Source organism: Candoia aspera, chromosome 7, assembly GCF_035149785.1.
Source record: "Candoia aspera isolate rCanAsp1 chromosome 7, rCanAsp1.hap2, whole genome shotgun sequence".
Taxonomy (NCBI): domain Eukaryota; kingdom Metazoa; phylum Chordata; class Lepidosauria; order Squamata; family Boidae; genus Candoia; species Candoia aspera.
The window spans coordinates 27038648-27060296 of NC_086159.1; the positions used below are offsets into that span (position 1 = coordinate 27038648).

At 40.9% G+C, this 21649-nt stretch overlaps 1 protein-coding gene across 2 annotated transcripts in view; it reads right to left on the reverse strand.

Annotated features, from left to right (window-relative positions):
• The window catches only part of CACNG2 (calcium voltage-gated channel auxiliary subunit gamma 2), a 130860-nt gene extending 109460 nt beyond the window's left edge, over positions 1 to 21400 (reverse strand). Inside the window, exon 1 of one of the 2 annotated variants that reach the window (XM_063308361.1) lies at positions 21190 to 21400. In XM_063308361.1, coding sequence (XP_063164431.1) covers positions 21190 to 21400 — 211 coding nt within the window. The remainder of the gene's footprint in view (positions 1 to 21189) is intronic. The other variant, XM_063308363.1, reaches the window with a different exon arrangement.
• Between the last annotated feature and the right edge of the window lie 249 nt (positions 21401 to 21649).

A 21649-nucleotide genomic window follows, 5' to 3' on the forward strand; every position in this document is an offset into this window, starting at 1 on the left:
CTGGAAGGCCCACAAACCCAAAGCCACTCAGTCTTGCTTGGGTTGAGCAGATATGGCAGAATAAGAGCTGGATTGTACCAGGCAGGACTGCCATTTGGAAATCTAGATCAGACCCACACAACTTGACGTCCACCAAATGTAGCCTATGAACCATTTATGGTGGCTAGTCAGGGTATCTGTGGAATGAGAAAAGACCACATGGTGTCAGCAATAAATGCTCCAAAAAGCTGGAACAATTTTTGCAGGTTTGGATACTCATGATATTTATTAACTACTACCAGGTAGTCCTCACTTAACAACATTGTTGTAACTTCAATCAGCAACTGTTTGAACTTACAATGGTGCTGAACAAGTGGTAGTTATGACCGGTCCTCATACTTATGTCAGTCAAAGTGTCCCCATGGTCATGTGATTGCCTCTTTGCTGGCTTCCTACAAGCAAAGTCTATGGGAAAGCCAGTAGGAAGTCGCAAATGGTGACCACATGACGTCCTTGTTTAATGACTTGTGGTGATTTGCTTAACAATGGCAACCATGTCAGAATTGCCATTGCTAAGTGGCATGGTCATGTGATATTGCGGTTTATGACTGCTTCACTTAGTGATGGAAATTCCGGTCCCAATTTCTGTTGTTAAGTAAGGATTACTTGTATTTGGAGAAGTAGAGAAATTCCAGCTCTAGGCATTCTACTTAAAAAGGTGGGCCATCCAAAAGAAAATGGACGCACTACTGCATTTGGTTGGAGAGCTTCCTGCAGCAAAAGACATGGCTGAGTGGCTGGAACTATACGTATTTGTCCTCGCCTATATCATTTCTGCAGAATTTCAGTCTGCATCCGGCCAGGAATTCTGCCTACATTTGCCTATCCCATTCAGCAGTTGTAACAGGCCACTGTGCCTTTCTTTGGAAAATTACATTTGAGCTGCATAATCTAAAGAAACTGAACAAAGATGTAAAGTCACTGAATGGCCTTTAGGCAAGCCTCCATTTCTCAAACTCAGTGCAGTTTTGCCTCCCATTCCACCCTTTGCTGAGAGAATGGGCCCCAAGGGCTTTGAGCATTTATAGACAACGCAGGAAGAATATAGAAGCTGCAGCACAACACAAAGTGGTCTTCTCATCAGTTATAATCAATACAAGGAACTCACCTTTCTTACTTTGGGCTTAATAATTGCTCTTTATTTTAATTTTGTTTTTTCATTTTTGCTTCTGAGAGCAGCAGGGGTAAGACAATGATGTCATTGGAGGGGTTGTGGCCCTCCAAGGATTGTTTTGAGAGCTTTCAATGGTGAATTATAATGTTTTCCCCTGTTTTACTCATAATAAGAGTGTTAAGCTTCCCAGAAGCCCAGGATCTCTTTCTGAGTTGTAAGAAAATCCAGGAAAAAATGTGCTAAAGATAATTACCATCCTGCCACTGACCTTAAGCGATATAATCTTGGGAGTTCTGAAGGCCACTAAAATGGGGTTGGTGGCTTCATGTACAGTATTCTATAGTTCTCTTATCCTTCTCCTAATAGTGGAAACATATCCTAAGGCTTTGTATGGATCAAAGCACGTACCGTCTTTTACATTTGAGCGAGAATCCTTCATTGTTCTTCCCCTTTAGCCAAACAAACAGCCTAGCAAATGTTATTCTGCATCTATGGCCTAGTTTTCTGCATATGCCATTTCTCTCCCTTTGTCATTGGATTAATTTGTGCTTTTTGAGTGAGAGTGTCCAATTACTTTAGCCTCCACAAGCCATTTATTTATCTTACTAGGCTTATATGCTGCTCCAATTGTTTACCAGCTCTGAGTGGCTTACAATCTTACTATGTGTACAGCTAAGAAATAAACAACTAAGATTTCACAAAGAGTAGAATGTGCAAACCTGAAATTTTAAGCATCCTTGATGACTAAGAGAACGCGACTCCCTGTAAAAAAATTAAGCGAATTCTAAAGTGGAGTTTAAACAGTGCTAAAACTGAGGTTCCCTCATAACACAGTCACCTTGTTTTTATTATTTTTTGATATTTTAAAATCTTCCATTTTAATTAAAATGTGCTCCTACTTTTAGATTTCTGAAACTATTGGGTTAGCTGCAAACTTGTTTTCCACACAAAAGAAAGGGCTTGTTCTGTCCATCGAAACTGTTTGCTCCAAGGATGGGACTCTTCTGGTGGAAAAGAAGCAGTTTTCCCCTTCAGCTCCATCTTCCACACCATTCCAGAGATTCTCCCCCATCTTTCTGGAAAGTCAATAGACTATGGGGAAGTAGAAAGAGGCAATCTCCACTCCTTTCCCTGATGAACTTTCCGAAGTGGTAGCAAATTCTGGATCTACTCCAGTAGCTACACAGGAGCCTTTCCCTATATTCCCCAATCTAATTCTAACTGTGGTTAAGTAAACCTGTTTGAACTTTACTCTGAAATACTGCTAGAATGGGCCAATGCCAAAAGTTCTCCAATGCAAAGCTAGGCAACAAATGGCTCAAGTCCTAATTCTATGAGCTCTAGTCAACACATCTAATGATGAAGGGTGATGGAAGATACAGTGCAACAATATCTGAAGTGCCACTGATTTTCCATCTCTGCTTTACTACAATAGTTTGCATATTGTGGTCTAGAGATTACTAATGATCCTTGGTACACTTCACATGGTCTTCAAGATTTTGATTAAAATAATAAACAGGAAATGTTAGCAAGTGATGTGATCAAGTAATTGCAAAGTTTAGACCCAATGGTCTTATGGGACATTATTTTAGAATATTAACTTCATCTGTGAAACATGCAATTAACATTCCTTTGCTCCCTATCTTCAAAGCCAATCTATGCCTAAAAGTGGTTTTTCCCTCCTGATATTTTAATGCAAAACACATACAGTGGAGTTTGACAGCTTAAAGCTTACACACACAGATCTGTATCTTGCCACAACACCCAGCCTATTTAGCCTCATTAATATAGAAAAAATAGAACATCATGAAGTTCACTGTCTCTGCATTTCATAAATAGCAAAATCCTCATTCGTCTCAGAATGTTCTTTGACATGCTTTGGTCCCCTAAAGCAGTTGGATCTGGTAATTCTGGGAAGACAGAGCATAGGCTTGTCCACAATGCAACCTTAAATTAAACTGCTACAAATAAACCAGCTGGAAATAAAGCTTGTTTAAGAAATCCCTTTCCAGATTTCACCCCCTTCCTCTGCTTTGGCCACTGTGATGGCCTTGTGTTTTTTCTGGACCACATTTACTACAGCCCCTGATTGGTGGATTTCCCTGCCTCATTATCCTCCTGGATGGTAAAAAGAAAAAAAGAAAAATAGCTTCACCATTTCTTTGTTGTTGCAGGTCCTGGCAAATCTGGCATGCCTCATTAGCATATAAATGCATTTGTCCCAGGATGCAATTGTCCCAGGATGCAACTCACAGTGCTATTGAGGAAGCTGTTTGTTGCCACTCCAATTTCCTCTCTCTCTCTTCCTCCTTCACCATCGGAGAAGAAGCTTGTTTTGCTTCTGTCTCCATCCTGGGCCTAAAGCCATGTGCCTAGCCCTTTCTCCACACAACACTTAGCAGCTATGAAGGCTAAGGGTGAACTAAGTATAGGGAAAGAACAGAAGAAACGAGGAACATCATTTTTCCACCGAAGATGGATATAACTAACAAAGAATAAAGTCAGTAAAACTCTTTTTTACTTTTACTTTGAACCTACTCTAAGCTTGTAATTCTTTATGCTTGGGAGGGCTGAGTGTATAAGATCAATAACCTGTGTTTCTCTGATGTGCTCATTGAAGCTATTGAAGATAATATTCCTTTTCTGTGTGCATCTCCTCTGCTGTGTTAAGCTCTGCACCATTAGGTGGTTCTAGCAGACCACTAACTTGTAACTAGGGCTAGAAGGAGAAAGTGGCAGAATTCTTGGCAATTTCTCCTCATTAAAAGAGAGAGAGAGAGAAAGAGAGAATCCATGTTTCACTGTTCTATCAATTATCTTGTTGAATAAGCTAGCTGTTCACTATTACACTAGTGAACTTGTAAAAAAAAAAAGGCCATGGAGAGTGGTGGCTGGTGATTGGAGGGGAGGAGGCATTCCTGTCACTCCAGCAATCAAGTGGAATGGAGGAGTTTGTGCCTACAAAGAAATGAGGAGCAGTAGGTGAACCAGACAGCACTACCTGAGTTGGCACAAGGCACGAAGCACTACTTTTAACTCATAGCAGAAAATGACAGGCAAGAGTTGCCTTCTGGGGGAGTTGGGTACAGGTAGAGGACAATGCCACATGTATCTGCCTCTGAAAAGTGGTCAGGAGCCCATACTCATGCTGAGGTAGGAAGGTCATATGGATTAGCCTGATGTGGGAACCCTACACATGCTAATTTGTATCCGTGATAGAGGAATGATGGGATAGAAATGTATTAAATAAATGAAAAACTCTTATAGGGCAGCTAAAGAATTCTATATGCTGTAAAGGATTCTGGGAACTAAGAAGAACGCTGTCCTTTTACACTTACAGTATACTTGATGCAAATAAGACATGATGCTAATTGTGAGTACAACCAGCATATACATTTATTTCTAAAAGTGACCTGCAGTTTTAATGCTGTGGTCCAGACTAAAATTATTCTGTAGAGGGCCCAGAATTTATTTACAGTTCATTTTCTTTCTCCCTCCCTCCCTCCCTCTTCTTGTTGTTTTGGGTTGTTGTTATTTGTAAAGGGCAAAGAAGAGTGAGTGAATGAAAGCACAAAATAAATGGAAGGGGGTCAGTGAGACAAAGAGAGGAAGGAATTTGGAGGCAGGGATGCAGAATCAAGAAGCTTGTGCACCATTTTTGAATAGTTCCTGACACAAACTAGCTGTCTCATGAGAAGGGGAATTATGACTTGAGAGACATCTCTGAGCTGGCATGGAATTGCTCCACCAACAATGAGAAGCAATAGGAGCTTATATATGAAATACACATGGGGCTTAGACTTCTTCTGGGCCACATAGACCAGCACATTGCTGTTGTTCATCCACATATTATTTAGGCTTTTTAACTGGCTATTTGGGAATACAGTGTATATTCTAACTAGCAGTTGGAAATATTATGTCTGCTGAGGTTAATGTAATCATCAGACAGGCCTTCTTTTATCATGTTTACCCTTTTATCCTCTTGGGTCCTGAAAGCAGAAAGAATAGCTGATATTGCAGTCACGTTGGCCATTGAGATATTGTGGAAGGGTTGTCAGAAGACCTCAAATAACCTTTCATCATCAACAGAGTCCAAGGTGGCTCACAGTGGAAGGATATCACCTGTCACTTCTCCTTGATGTAGTCTGGCCTTATTAGCTCATATTTCAAAATGTACTTGTCTCTTGAACACTGAATACCTGCATGCCTGACCAATAGGATATTTCTTTTTCTCTTAACCTATATCCAGAGGGGCAAAACTTTTGAAGGAAACAGCTTCCCACTTAGGATGACCTGGATTTTTATAATGAAGCACACAGAAAAATAACAACTGAGATTTGAAGTCACTGTGTCTTTCTAAATCTTGTGAAATATTGAAATGCTTCTCAATAATGGAGGAAAGGAAGATAGCTCAAAGACTATCCCCCCTCACTCTTGACAATGGAAATCTAGTGATAACCCCCAGCATTTTTAATGATGACCTGACAGGTAGCAAATTAATGCTACACACTTTAAGGTAGACAGTCTGTGGAACATTGGTCTGACTCAATGTATGCCAATTTCTTATGTAAGTACCCAGTTTTCTTCAACAGCGAACATAAAATCATCTCTCTCTCTCTCATTCTCTCCTTTTTTTTCTCAGCAGAGTGACTCATGAATTATACTAATCTGTGAGAAAAACAAAAACAAACTAAAAAACACATACTCTGCCTTGCGGGTATTTAGAACAACAAAAGCAACATATGCCATCCAATGGCACAAATTTCAAGTTCACTGTTGAGTCTACAGACTCCTGCATGGCTGCAGAGGGAATAAAAGTAGGAGTTTAACTGGCATACTGAAACTTGAGTTTGCTCTTCTCAGTTCAGCCAGCAGCATAGAATTTCTGAAGCATCGATCCTCCTATCTGGGAAATGGCATAATAACCTATATTAGAGGGATAAAGTACAGCCATACTCTGGAAGGATAAGTATCATACTAAATCATCATCTCCAGGTGGATGATGCATCTCCAGGTGGATCCAAGTCCATAAGACAGGTTCAAAGGGTGATTCTATGCAGGTGTGCAGATAACACATCCTACTTACTTCGTCCTTGGACTCAGCACCAAAATCTGTTTTAACACCAGAGGCCAAGGCATGTAGGGGTTATAAAGGAAGATACATCTGAAAAGACGCAGCATACTTTTCTTTACCCCGGTAAGGATATATTCACATATATTTTGAATGATGTTAAATTGGCCAATGTAATGCCCATTGATATGTTGGATTACAGCCTTGACTAATCTGGTTGGGCTTTCTGGGAATTGTAACCCTAATATATTTAAAGGCTCCAGATTGCAAAGCCTACCTCAGAGGACCAGCAGTACTTGACCTGCCAGATGTCAGTATTTTGTCCATATGAAAACACCTTCCCTCCCATCAAGTCCTATGGAAAACATTCCTTTTCTTACTTGCCTCTGTCCTTACTTAGATTTCTTCCCTAGATCAAAGTTCAGTGGAAACATCCAATGCCAATGAGCATCCTAAAAGCACTCAGCTGAACACTAGATGACACAGAATGCTGGACTAGGTGGGCCATTGGCCTGATCAAGCAGGGTTCTTCCTATGTTCTTGGCTTTGCAGTTAAATCCATTAAACTAGTACAGATGAAGACAATGCCAGAATTACAAGCTTTGTTTAAAGGCTTTTACCCTACCCTTGCAAAACTATTAGCCTCTAGTTGTATATAAAAGTCAAACTGTCATTCCAATGAGAACTGCCTGAGCATCTCATCATGTATCAGTAGAATTGCTGAAATTTTCTGCAATACCCTGTTTTTCACTGATTTCAGAGGAAAGCTGTCCTTTCATTTGATTAAAGATACACTAGAAAAAAGATATTATCAAAATATTGCCAAGCTGAGAAGTTACAAAGAACTGCACCAAAACAGATGAAAGGCTGGCTAGTGCATAACAAATTTATTGCACATTAATTACAAGTGTAAGTTATACAGACAAAATGCACTTAATTCCAACTTACATCTCACTCCCCACTCTAAAATATACCTTTTGGTGGTGAATGTGAAAAGACAAAAAATGAAACTATCCTCTGTAGTGGATAGTGGATAGTGTATAGCTGTTTACACTAAAACTAGCTGCACCCATTAAACTAAGCCATAATAGGGGTTGTCTTTGGTTTAGTATAAACCTAGTTGGTAAAGAGAGTTCCATGTTGTTCTCCTCCTGAGTATAGAGCAGCCTTTCTTAACCTTTTGGCGCTGGAGGAAGCATTGAAATATTTTTCAGGCTTCAGGGAACCCCTGCACATTCAGGCTCAAATATAGGCCAGACGTTACAAAATTATTATATTCATTTCATGTGTAGGCCTGTAGGCCTGTATGCATTTACAGTGTTCTTAAATTAAAAATAAAGAATGAAACTTACCTCTTTAATGTAAGTTTAATGTATAAAATAATGTTTAATTATTTCCCAATTTTGAAATAGGTTTTTATATAAATTGTGATCTCCCAGGGAACCCCTAGTGACCTCTCGTGGAACCCTAGGGTTCCACAGAACCCTGGTTGAGAAACCCTGCTATAGATCATAGAACACTTTCAATTATTGCCACCAAATTGTAATTTTTAATTCAGTGGAAGTGGAAAATTATGAAATACATAAAAAGTAATATTAACTGCATGTAATTAATTTTAATTATATTCAAATTAAATTAAACACAGTGTAGTTATATTTTGTTCCCATTCACTTTGTCATGGCCCTCCCTACTGTTTGGAGGCTGGTCCTAGAATCTCGCTCAAAGGCATCTCACTCAAATCCAGGTGATTTACGGTATAGTATGATGTGTTAATCTAGTCAATTGCAGCATTGTCATTAAACCATGTTTCAGCAAACCATGGATTAATTTGAATTATGAAATTTAAAAAATATCCTAAGTGTAACTGATACTGTGTTTAGTCAGACAGAAACATCCTTCTTGTTGTTGGTAGTGGTGTCAATTATTTTATTTTATTTATTTTCTATCCCACCTTTATTATTTTTATAAATAACTCAAGGCTATCCTTTTGTTTCTAGGAAGGCATACTTGTGATATTTCCAGACTTGAAGGTCAAAACAACTGCACTTGCTATGAATACTGTGCATCTTGACTTGGGCCAAGAAGTTTATTTGCTGCTCTTCCTCAGGCAGCCAATTGTTTCAGCCTAGACATTTTCCCAAATGGGAAATAGGGGCAAAACATGAGGAATGTTGGCTGAAGAACGAAGATGGAAACTGCCCCAACAGGCATTATGAAATGCAAAGGTTCGAAGTAGCAAGATCGCAATCAAGATTCAAGATGTCTGAAAATGCAAATCCTTAAAAATCAGCAGAATAATCATTTGTGTATAATCATATAATCATTTGTGTGCTGAGGGGAAAAAAAACCCCAATTCCTTTTAAATGAAAACTGATACCTCTTTCCCTACTCGTCCCTATAAACTCTTCACAGCCTTACACTCAGGCAAGTTTGTGTGAGAAGGACTGTCTAGCCTCAGAGCTTTTCAGATGAATGCTGGATAGATCCCTTTGTGGTCAGTAGGATATCATTACAAAACCAAATTTTGAGTGTGGATCTTTCATGTTCCCAGATTCAAATCTCTCAAATGTTGTCTAGTTTTCCCAGTATGAAATTCCATGTAAGTGGAGTGAATATCCATGTTAGTATAGGGCTTATAATAGCCAGAAGGAAGATTCTCTAGGTCTGAATGCATTTATCTTTTATGAGAAATCTGTCATTTGCATTCTGACTGATTGCAGGCCAGTTATGAGGCAACCTGGAGCCCTTCGGATATGTGTGAGTACAACTTCCACCCACCCATATTCTGTAGGGATGGTGGGAATTGGGGTAGTACCAAATTTCTATGCCTAACATATCTAGTAGATCCCAGTTTGGGAAAGACTGCTGCTAAAAATACAATTGCAGGAAGAAACTTTATTAATGCATTTACTTATTCATATTTAAGAAACATGCCACAGACTAGCACATGGTAGGGCAGCCATGAAGGCCTTCAAAAAAAGATATTCAAATGCCATGATGTGTCTATATCTACAAAGATCAGAATTGTGAAAGCAATAGTATTCCTGGTGACAATCCATGCAAGTGAAAATTGGACTTTGAAGAAGCAGGATAGGAAGAGTATTGATGCTTTTGAATGTTGGTGTTGGAGGAGACTCCTGAGAATATCATGGACAGCCAAGAAAACAAGCAAATGGATCATCAAACAAATCAACTCAGAGTTCTCACTTGAGGCACTTGAGGCACAAATGACCAGAGTTCTCACTTGAGGCACAGATTTAGACATCCTACTTTAGACATATTTGTGAAAACCTAGCTCTCTGGAGAAGAATCTAATGCTGGGAAAGGTAGCAGGAAAGAGAAGAAGAGGACAACCAGCAGCCAGGTGGATTGACTCAGTTAAAGTGGCAATGAATGCACCATTGGAAGACCTGAAAGATCAGGTTAGGAACAGATTGTCATGGAGAAAATCTATTTATGTGGTCGCTAAGAGTCAACAAAAACTTGATGGCACATAATCAATTACTCACTCACTCACTTACTGGGCTTTTAGGCTATTCCATTCAGAACTGACTCTGAGCAGCCTATAAACCAAACCAGGCATAGACATTTGGTACAGTGGACATATGTTGAAGCTGTGCATGCTTTTAGGGTGGGTGGTTAGCATGATAAACAGTGGGAGACAACCTGAAAAGATCCTTCATGAAGGATTTTTTTGAAGCCACTGTTCTACCCAACATACATTTTGAGAGAATGCCTTCTTGGTTTCAGCAACTTCCCACGATAAATCCTGCAGAAATAACATTCAGCAGAACAGTTCTTCCTTCATGCTCTGAGATGTTAGTTTGTTACAGCCTTGCCCAATCATGGCTGTGCTGGCTCAGAATTATGGGAACTGAAAGCTTCAGGAGGTGACCAGGTTAAAGAATGTTACTGTCTGGCAGAGAAGAGCAATGCATGATCCTCCAGATGTTCATGAATTACAACTCGCGACATCCCTATGATGGTTTGAACAATGAGGAACTGTAATTCAGCAATATCTGGAGGGCCACGTATTGCCTAGTTGAGATGAACTAGGTGGTAGTTAAGAAGCAGCAGCTCTACATCATATGCTGCACAGTCTAGGAGAATAGCAAATACATATATGGGGTATCAAAATGAAAACTGGATTCTTAGTAAAATCTCACAGTCTCTTCTTAATAGGATTATTCAGTGATTGAAATAATCGGCTGTATGCACTATTCCTAGGTGCACAAGCCAACTATTTCACTGTCCCTGCTCACTAACAGGACAGAGTTTGCTTAGTCTCCTTAGGTTAGTTTGGGATTTACTTGTTTTTCTTAACCTATTCTTTTGAATAAACTACCTTTGCACTCCTGCAAGGATGTAATATGAAGTATGCCCTTATGCCCTTCTTATTTTTTCAGTTCTGGGTTCAGTAATATTTGTTACCTGAGTTTCCTATTATAAGGATTACCAAGGAGGAGGTAGAGAATCAGCATGAAGTGAATTGCCTGAATTCAAACATGGCAATCAGAAAAAAGAGGAAACGTTTGCATAGGAAAGTGCCAAGGTGAAGAAAAAGGCCATGCCAGTAGTTCAACTCCCTCTTTTATGACTGTAGCTACCACCTATGAGCAAGTCAAAGAAGGCAGTTCCTAATATCAGTTGGTTCAAATGTCTCTTTGTCTTTCTGCCAACATGGGAAAATTGATATTTTATTTATTGATCAAATTTCTATAGCTGCCCAACACACCAATGCAACTCTGGGTGGCTCACAACAATTAAAAATTACAACAGAAACAATAAAAGATATAAATAAACCCAACAACATACAACTATTAAAGCTACTACTGTATTAAAAATTCAATAAAACAATAAAATATTAAGTCTCTGATTCATCATTTGGTTTTGAATGTATTATTAATCCAGATATGAATTATAGACAGGTATAGTTGCATTCTAGGAAGAAAAAAAATAGTTGCATTCTTGTTGTCAAATTCCATTATCCGATAGGTACTACAGTATATCTTGATTGCTTTCTGATTGGGTAGGAATTTCTGATCTTACTACCTAGTACCGTTTCTACTAATAAAGAACAGTGATCAAGAGCCTTCCCAGTACTTTGTGTATGTCATTGTAGGAAGATGTTACAGAGACATTTGCACTGTAAGAATCCTAACACCAGAAAGGTTGTCATGTATGATAAAACAAGTCACCATTGTGAAGAAAGTTAAAATGGATTTTTTTCTGTCAGAAGAGTGAAGCTTTGAACAACTTGCTATTCATCTTAGGAATCTCTGTGTTAAGAACTTCACCAAGCACAAAATGGTATTGGAATTTTACTTCTTGACATTATCTCACACCTACTCCTTCTCTGGAAAACTTTGGCTGGACATGTCAGAAGTACTAACTCAGTCAATTATTCAGCAGCCTTTGGACTTACTGCAATACAAATTGGTTAAGTGTTCTTGCAAAGGGAGTTAATTCAGGATAGAACTGTGTGGGATTGATAACACGGAACATAAATTACTATGTAAATGGAAATTTTAGAAGACTATCCTATATTAATGTAAAAATAAAAAGGTCTATACATATATGGGGAAAAGTCTGATGTTTAGAAAGCCTCAGCTTCTGAATTGTTTCAGGTATATACTGTTGTGTAGAATGTTATTGCCAAATGTCAATGATAGCAAAGATTTGTTTCAAAGGAATGTACAGTATATACTTTCTCCTAAAACATTAATTGCATCAACCACCATTGGTGGAACTATTCCATCAGATTCCCACAATTCCCATCATTCCCAGTCATCTATCCACATACAGTAGTTCTATTTGTCTAGAAGGTATCAGATTTGGGGAAGACTGGATTGCATAACTATAGCAGCAAAGCTAAACATCTACCTGGTTGTACTTGTGATGATACTTTCTTCCAGCCTACATATTTATTAGCAGCCACAAGGTATAAAAATACAAGAAGATACAAGGGGTGTCCTGCAAACAAAGCCAGAGATACAATGAGAGAAAAGGTCCAGGTCCAATTTCTTCTCAGAGGTGGTAGAAGTGGGAACCATGAGCTGAGAAAGGGAAATGTATGTGGAGGTGCACAGACATATATGATATGGCTTTCCTTATCCTTATGAGCAAAAGCAGCTTCCTTATTTCTCAGTTGGAAGAAAGAAAGAGGCTGAGAAGATAGGGATCAGAGGCAATTTTAAACAAGGTGTGAACAATAGCAGGAAATGTCATAATAACAAAGAAAAGGGTTCATTGAAAGGGATAGAGGAACCAATAGTGAGAAACTGTGAGATGGAAAGTCTACAGAATGATGATAGAACATAGGGATAAGAGAAAAATGACATAGAGCTGAATACAAAAGTATAAATGGCCAACACAAAAGAAAAGAAAAGAAAAAGGGTTTAAGAAAAGCAGCAAAGAGATAACAAATGTGGAACGAGGAATGAGGTTGTTGGGGGGAGGGAGGATGGGTGGGTTTGGTCCTTTCTCTTAAGTGAAAGTAAAAATAAAATTTCCCTGAAGTTATGCTCAACCACATAAAAACATCAATGTAGTTTTCTTGTCCACAGTACAAAAGTGTTTTGCCATTGTCTTTTTCTGGCTGCTTTTCAACTTCCCAGTTTAGCCTACAGCTGTGGAATTTCCAGGTCATTTTAAAGGCATGCATTAAAGAGGAAAAAAATTCAAAGGACTCCAGCATAACTGCCCCTCCTCTTTATTTCCTTCATTTTAAACCTTGCTGTAAAAATTTTATACACATACGTAGGAGTAAGATGGGGGTAGAGAGAGTTTAAAGAGTGTTCTCGTTAACTTTATTAGATGCATGTTTTTAAAATACTTCTTAACCTATCAACTTATTTTCATATCCTTGAAGAAAGAAAGGAAGGAAGAAATATAAAGCACCATTTTCCTTTATAAAAGGTGAATGTGGCAGCCCTGAATAGCATCTTTTTTCCCCAGTACCAGTGTCATCTTAGGAAGGGTGCAAGAATAGTTTAGAACTGGGCAAGATCTCCATGAAATTAGATCCTAGATTACTCATTGAGTTGATGACTTACTGGGCTTCAGAGATTTGGAAATATCTGGGCTTATATGCATAGAGAAGATGGTTTCTTCAAGGCATACAAAGGCAGCAAAAAAGAAGAGAGATTATCAAAGAAGGTTTCCCTCAGCATCCCTGAAAATGTTGGAAAGGTTTCTTTTTCCATTATTTTGCTCCCAGTGGTATAGAGAGTGTTGTTATTGTTGTTGCTACTACAGCGTAGCTTTGACAGCCCTTTCCCTATATTAACCTCACACTTTTGTTAGGGTGGTACATTTCAGGATGTGAACTCACGTGCAGCAAAAGCAATGATCTTTCTCTTAATTCTTTTTTGTACAATCCATCTTTGAGGACTGCATAAGAATCCTCACTAAGCCTAATCGTTTATCTCTATCCTTCAAACCAGTCTACAGAAGTCAAGAGTTGTTTATAAAACCAAATCAAGCATGTATATACAGACGATCACCAAGTTGACAAAATCTGTGTCTCCACATCAGTTTCCCGAAAGAAGCTCTGACTTTTCTCTACCTTCAGGCATTTTTGGAGAAGAAAGGAAAATATAACAGATCATACATTCTGCAAGCAAGCTTATGCAGGAGAGAGGGCTTGTTCATCTAGGCCACAGCTCTAGCAGCAGATGTCAGATAAGCCCTGATGTTGAAGAACATTGTTTCAGTCAGAAATGTCAAGGACTGGGCTTCATATCTGCACAGCATGACTGAGCTACATCTCGTACCCAATCTCTGCTGCATCTGGACAGCAAGCCACTGGCATGTGTAGTGTGCTCAGCAGTTGCTTGCTGCTCTGTGTGCAACACAGTGCTCTATGCAGAAAAGTTACAACCATCCTGCCTTCATCCATAGCAATTAAGAATGTTGTGCTCAGAGGAAATCTCAGGCTGGAACAGCAGGCTGTATTATAAATCTGCCTGGATGTGCAAGAGCAGAGCTGTGCAAGTCTTAGCACTATTCGCAGGTGTTTGGGGCTGGCAAAACTGAGGAGGCCAAGGACAGCAGGCTCCAAAACTGGAACAGCATGCCCATTGCCAGTCACAACTGGTGTCTATCAGAAAAAATGCTGATGACTGATTAATATAAAAGCAATTGGAAAACTGAGAACAAGCTGAGACTGAAGGGCAATGGCAGAATTACACAGGGGCCTGAGTGTGTGTGTGAGCATGCACGCACACACAAAACACAGGTGACAGAGGCAGGAGATGGAGCTGGCAGAAAAAGATGAGAGACTGAGATTGAATAATAGGGGTTTGGTCCCAGTAATGTGAGAAAAGTGAGACAGAAGCTAGCTAACAGCTGCCTGCCTTCTACCTCAGTTTCTGTCAAGGGCTGGCTTTTGTGATGATCAAGATTACACTTCCTGCAAAGGGGAAGCAAGTAGTTTGTTAGCATCCTTCAAAAAAAAAAAGGATTTCCTAGATGGTATTTCTTTTCAACATCAGATTCTGCATTCCACTTCTTGTCATCACTCTAGGCAACCCACCTGTGATATCTAACCTTCTTTGCATCCCCCATATTTCCTCTTAGTAGATTGTTCTTTCCATCCTCTGCTTATATACAGGTCTTAGTAACCAATCTTTCTTTGATAGCAATGACATAACAAAGCCTATAACCAAAAAGTGAAAGAAAATCACATTTTTCCTATTTGCTTCATAAAGTACAAAACCATCTTTTTTTATTTTTGGATCTCTGTAGAGAAAGACCATATTAACACCTACTAATGAGGAGCTCAGATCTAATACTAATCAAAATTAATAGGTAGAAGCCAGCGAGAAATGGCCATCAGAGGAAAAAAAAAATTCTGCAAGAACAAATAGTGTGGCAGAAGCAAGGCTGCAGATTTCATTTGTTTGACATGCAAAATGAGCAATTAAAGACTGAAATGATCCTTTCCCAAGACCCAGTATGGAAAATTAATCTGCTGCAGCAAAAAGCTAAAAGCTTGCTTGGAAGTCTTCTTGAATTCAGCTGAACTTGCACCTAGGTAAGTCTCTGTGGCAACCCTTTTCAACCTGGCATCCTCCACAGTTGTTGGGATTGCAATTCCCAGAATTCCTACCTGGGTTCTTGGGCTGTAGTTGAGTTGAAGGCTGCTCTAGACATAAGTTCTTAACCTCCCTATCTCCCTATAGAGTCAACTCTAACCATGTTCATTTGTAAGAAAATCATATAGCACACTGATACAGATGTGAATAGCTTGGAGTATTTTCTATGTATCTGCTGTGTAATCAGTAATCATAATTACTTCAGTAATCTTAAAAGATTTTTCTTCCTCACATATTTGCATAAGGAGCTGTGATTTAACCTGTCCTGAAAGATCAAGGTAACTGCCTTTGAAATAGTTTCTTGCTCAGCATATTATCAGCTTTTTCTTTTAATCAGATACTTTTTTGGACTGGGAGTGGTTCTCATTCTGTCCTTCAGGTATGGGCAACGGGGACAGAGCATATTTGCTACAAAAATATGACTGCTCTCCAAATACTGAATATCCACTATAAAGTTATCAACATCTGGCAAAAAACAACAACAACAACCAGTTTGCTGTGTTCAGTTTGCTTTACAGGCCAAAGACCTCAGATTTTATCCATAGCCTCTCCAGGGAGAGCTAGAAAAAATATTGTCTAAAAGAAATCCCAGAGAGCTGCTTGATGGTTTGAGTGAGTCCTGGGTAGCTTCCTATGGTCCTATGTTCTTACGAAGACGTTTTTTGAATGTACAGGTGGAAAAACAATTTGGAGTTTTGATTAGGAGAAAAAAATGAGTTAAAGGATTCAGTGCTGCAATGTCTTCATTGTGAATTATGCATTCCTGAACATTCTTTCCTATCCTTGAGCAAGCAGCTGTTGGGTAAAGTGGCGGCCTAGAAGCAGGAGCTGTGAGTTCCAGTCCCGCCTTAGGCATGAAGGCCAGCTGGGTGACCTTGGGCCGGCCAGTCTCTCTCAGCCCATCCCACCTCACAGGGTGGTTGTTGTGGGGAAAATAGGAGGAGGAAGGAGTATTAGGTATGTTTGCCACCTTGAGTTATTTTATATATCTAAAAAAGTTGGGATAAAATAATAATAATAATAATAATAATAATAATAATAATAATAATAATAGCAGCCTGTCTCCATGGAACACATGTGCTGAACCAGAACATTATATACAAAAATTTACATGATACATTCAGAGCCCAAAAAGGAAATGTAACATAATTTTGAAAAACTTTGATACAAATGTGTTTTCTCCTTGTGGATTAAACCGTGGGCATAGTTTCTACTATATGGTATTAACTTTTCAAATAGGACCGTTAGGGGCTAGATAAAATTGCTTCTGGCACTACATTCAGTATCGAATTGAACACCCCAGCTCTCATTCAGTCTATCTAACCCTGACCCGAAAGGATGTGAGACCCTGCTTGACTGCCCTGCAAATCCCAATTCAATGCCTCCCACAGTATAACATTAAGGTGACATTAGAGACAGTCATACTCCTGTTGAGTATGTTTTACAAAGAAAAGAACAGAGAGCTAAGTCCATCGTATCTGATTAGGCTTACTTCTGTAACTATCCAGCTGTAAAAGCAGAAAACAATGAGAACAGATTGATGTCACTATTAACTAGTAATATTAATCAATCCCTGTCCTCATTCATTTGAATTGGAAAGACCATTGGGGCCAGCCAGAGGTCACCTTAGCTTAGGCAACTTTTGCAGGGTGGGGAGAACACACATGTTTTTCTTTCCTTTGCCATCTAAACACCACAGTACATCACTCTGAAAATTAGGTAGCCTCAGTTAACAATCAAGGAAATAGTACTATATCCTTATCAATGGCTATGGGTTGTTGTGGCGGAGGGGGGGATATGAGCGAAAGAATATATATTTTTTCCAGGCTGGAAATATTGCTAGGAAGATGTGTTATTTTAGTAGTTGAAACCTTGCCCTTTGCTCAATGAATGAGGAACAGAAGTAGGACTCTGTATATAGGTGTGTGTACTCATGAGGTATAAAACATCTAAAGAACCTGATGGAATTTTTTTACATCCATAAGCTATTTTTCTGTCCTAAATGGATTTGCACATTATCTAACAAAACTCTACCTGGAAGATGGTTTTACTGTGCAAAATAATTAGTTTCATATTAGGAGGCAAAATTCTAACGTTGAGGGGACAGGCAGAAGGACCTCAATAGCTAACCACAGAGTCCTATCCCATGTTTTAACACAAGCATGACCCACACAGCTTCTTAAAAAAGGAAGATCCAAAAAGAACTGTTCCTTGATATAGGTATAAATATATTTTTGCTTTGGTTTTGCTTTGCTTTGTTTTGGTTCTCACACTTTCAGAGGAAAATCAGATCCTTTCCTAAAACCACAGAAATTACTTCAATTCTAAAATCCCTCTTGCCAGGGAATAAAAACTCTGTAAACAAAAGCTACCTTAAATAAATGAAGTCCCAACTTGAAGAAGTTATTTCAGCATTCCTTCAGATACTCACAGGAGAAGGTGAAGTTTGTTTAATCATATTTTACTTAATAAACCACAATTATTTGGGTTCAAACAACACACTAAGCTACCACTAAGTTTGTAGATGGCAATGACTTGGTTCACACTCATCCAAAACCAAAGAAACACATTGTATTTATTTAATATATATATGTATTGTATGGACCAGGCCATCTATACACAAAGGCATTAGCTAAGTTCACACAATACGCTAAACACTAGACTTAGGTTAGCAAAGGACAATTCTGGTGTTCACACGCTATGGCCAGAAAAATAAATTACATTATGATTTAAGATGATGGCTTGGTTCATACACATGCTAAGACAAGGTCTGAGTTCTGAAAGCACACTGCATCACAGTCTACCTAGTGCTATAGTCTAGTGTGTTGCGTGAATCCAGCCAAGCAGTTTATCAATCAAACCTTGGCAGGAGGCAGAGTCACTGGATGCTCCTTCCCTCCCCTGTGATCAAGTTCAGCCGGGGTGGGGGGAAATTTCCGAATGGTCTCTTTCCCCCCTCTTCAGAACATAGGACAAGAATTTCTCAGGGGAGACCCACCGCGTAATTGAAAGCCGAGAGATCAGAAACACCCTCGAGGTTTTTCTTCTGGGGCCAGGGGTTGAAGAAAGACCACAGTCCTGCAAAGGCCGGCCCTTTTGGGGCACTAGGTCTGGCGGCGATCCACTCAGATCTCAGGCGAGTTCCGCAGAGCCAGGAGCAAGTCTAAAACCGAGAAGCTCACTGACCCCTGAGCTGGCGCCGGGCCACACTCTGCCTAGGCACTGCTTTGGGGAATGGGCGAGCAACAGGCGGAGGGGGCGCCCGCCTGCTTATTTCCCAGGGTCTTAAGGAAACTGAGTTGGGGAAGAAGAGTCGAGAGTAAAGAAGCTTCCACGCCCGGCTCGCTCACTCGCTCGCTCGCTCAACTGGCTCCTCAACCCGGGCTGCAAAGAAACGAGACTTTGCGGGATGGCGTGTGGTCGCGCGCGTGTAAAATAGTTCCCCAGTCCAGGGGAGCGGGGAAGCACCGGGTAGGCCCAGAGCCAAGGCTGCTGCTCGTACACCTCACACCCATTTTGCTGAACTAGAATCAAGCGTGCACAGAGCCCGAAGTCAGTTGAGAACAGGCACACGCACGCGAGCCACCGAATTCAAGAGGCTGGTGACGCGGCGCGTCTTGAGATGGGGACAATTAGGAGCTTTTAATTAAAATGTCCTTGCCTTTTTAATCTCCGGGTGATCACAGCCCAGGCGAGCCGGGAGTGGGGCGTGGGGAGGGGAGGGGAGGGGAGGGGAGGGAACAAGGAGGAAGAGGAGGAGTGGGGAAGAGAGGCTCGTGCAAAAATGGGCGAGAGGAGAAAGCACCCGTCTCTCCTCCTTGACACCCCGCCTCCTCACCTCCCCGCTCCGCGCCAAATGTCCTGGAGCCAGAGGTACGTGCCCGAGGATCTAGAAACACAATCGCACAATCACAAGATATGGCAACGGCTCCCTCCCCGCGACATCTCTGTTAAGGGTCGCTTGGCTCCTTCCAGAATGCTTCCAGCCGTCTCCCCGTCAGCCACTGCCTAAAAGCCCCAAATCCCACAGAAGGACACCAAAGGAAGAAGGGGCTTTTCTCCTTCCTCGCCCCCGTCCTCCTCCTCCAAGCCTCTTTTCTTAAGCTTTCTAGCGGACGGCATTCTTTCATCGAGAGGTCAGATCATGCTTTCATTTCGCGGTTAAGGAACCGGCTGCCTGCCTGATAGGCTGTTGGGATGGCTGGATGGATAAATATTGGAACACAGAATCTCGCTTCCCAAGAGGTGGACGCGCGCCCCCGGGGGTGTATTTGAAACACCCTGGATTAATTGGCTGCTTTTGCTTCCCCACCCCCTACCCCTGGCTTGAAGATACCCAGGCAGAAGGTCCTCTGCAGAATATGTTAAAAAGGCAGCGGCTTGGAGAGAGAAAGGGCACCAAATGCAGTATGCGTCAAACAGACCATCGCTCAATGAAGTCACTTAGCTATTCAAAACATGTTCAGCCATCACTCAACCATTTGCACCAAGAACGGCGAGCGGGGCGGGGGGCGGGGGGCGGGGGGAGGAGGAGGGTGGAAGTCACTCTCCTTCCTGGCTACAATCGTTTCCAAAGAGTAGCGCTTGCTTTCTCTCTTCCCCTTTCCTTTTTTAGGGATTGGTAAGCTGGGGCGAGGGAAGAGAGGGACTATTAGGGCAGAATCGGCACATTTTATGTTCCTGTTCCTGCTTCTACAGACGACCCCTCTTTACGATCTTGCGGGATTCGTTTCCCGTCCCCAGCCCAGGCATCACTGGCAGCTATCAGGACTAGCTCGTTTTTGAGGCGGGGACACAACACAAGCCTGTACACGCGTTTCCACTCTGTCCCCTTCCCCAAGCTAGGTTCTAATCTTAAAGAGCACGGGGATATTATGAATTTCTAGCCATCGAGCACCCAAAAACTATGGAGGTTCTGAACTGTCCACTTCACCCTCCGTGGCTCTGCGCATCATCACCACCACCACCACCACCACCACCATCACCATCATCATCATCATCCCTTGCACACTGATACCCCTACGATCCTCGCCTCTTCCCAGTGCCTGATTTTTCAGAAGCTAGTTGCCGTGGGGCTTCTCTGGCTGCCATCCCGGCATATCACTCGGGTGGGAGCAGGCTTGGCATGTTCTCCTTCACTTTCCCACTAGAGGAGGAGGAAAGGAGAGAGTTAGAAAGGGTGTTCACCCTTCCTGTTTCCACCACTTGTTCATTTGGAGAGCTGAGCATATAAATTCCCTTCCCCAGCCCCAAGTTCTTGAAAGGAGAGCAAACAAAACACCACATCCACCCCAAACTATACAGTTGGTTGCCTGGAGACCATTATAAAAGCTCCCCCTCCCATTGTTTAAAAAAGAAACTCTTCTGGACCAAGACAACGAGGGACATTTGGGCTTACCAAATGAGACAGCCTCCTAGACAGAACAAAATCTACGACATGACTTTCAGAATATTGGTGGTTGCAAAGAAAATCAGCTAGATAGGAAGTTTGCTTTTCTTTCTTCGGTTTCCCTGTCCCAGACTTCACCAACCCAATTCAAAAACGGAGACCAGTTATTTCCCCCTGTTATTATAAAGCTAACAGCCCATACCAATTATGCAACCTTTGACTTGCATTCTGAAAAGGAACTCCACAGAAACCAGAAATTAGCAAGCATTTCAGGGCATATGGAGACAAATGGTGGGGCGGAGGGGGGGGAGATAATGGGTACGTGTCTGTCTAATATTGACAACTTGACTGTTTTTCTTCTGAAACTAAATCAAACACCCTGCTTTCCTTGTGATTGGGGTTGAAGTGAGAAAATGGTGGAATGGGGAGCATGGGGGTAGGAAAGATGAGGGAATTGGGGAGATCTAGATTTAAATACCTTCCAAGCAGCAGGTTCTCCATAATCCAGAATGGGTCATGACTTCTTCATTCTTTTTGCTGGTTTCATTCTCTCCGGTTCCTTTCATCTTGCAAACCCCTCTGGAGTAAAGCCAGTAATCGGTTCCCACAGCTATGGTCATGAGGCTGAAGGCAGCGAAAGCACCAACGGTGGTTAAAAGCATCTGAACACCTCTGTCAAAGAGCCCCATAATTCTTCATTATACAAATACCCAACTGCTTTCTGATTCTTGGGCTGTGTGTGTGTGTAAGTACAATGTTAGTAAAAGAAATGATAATCTTAATAATAATAATAATAATAATAACAACAACTATTTGAGATCAATAGAGAGAAATCTATATATAAAAAAAGAGGTAAGAAAGCCGACAGAATCAGTGTAAATGAAAAAAAAAAATCACACAGAAGAGGCTTGATTTTCAAAAGGGGGAAAAAAACCGTT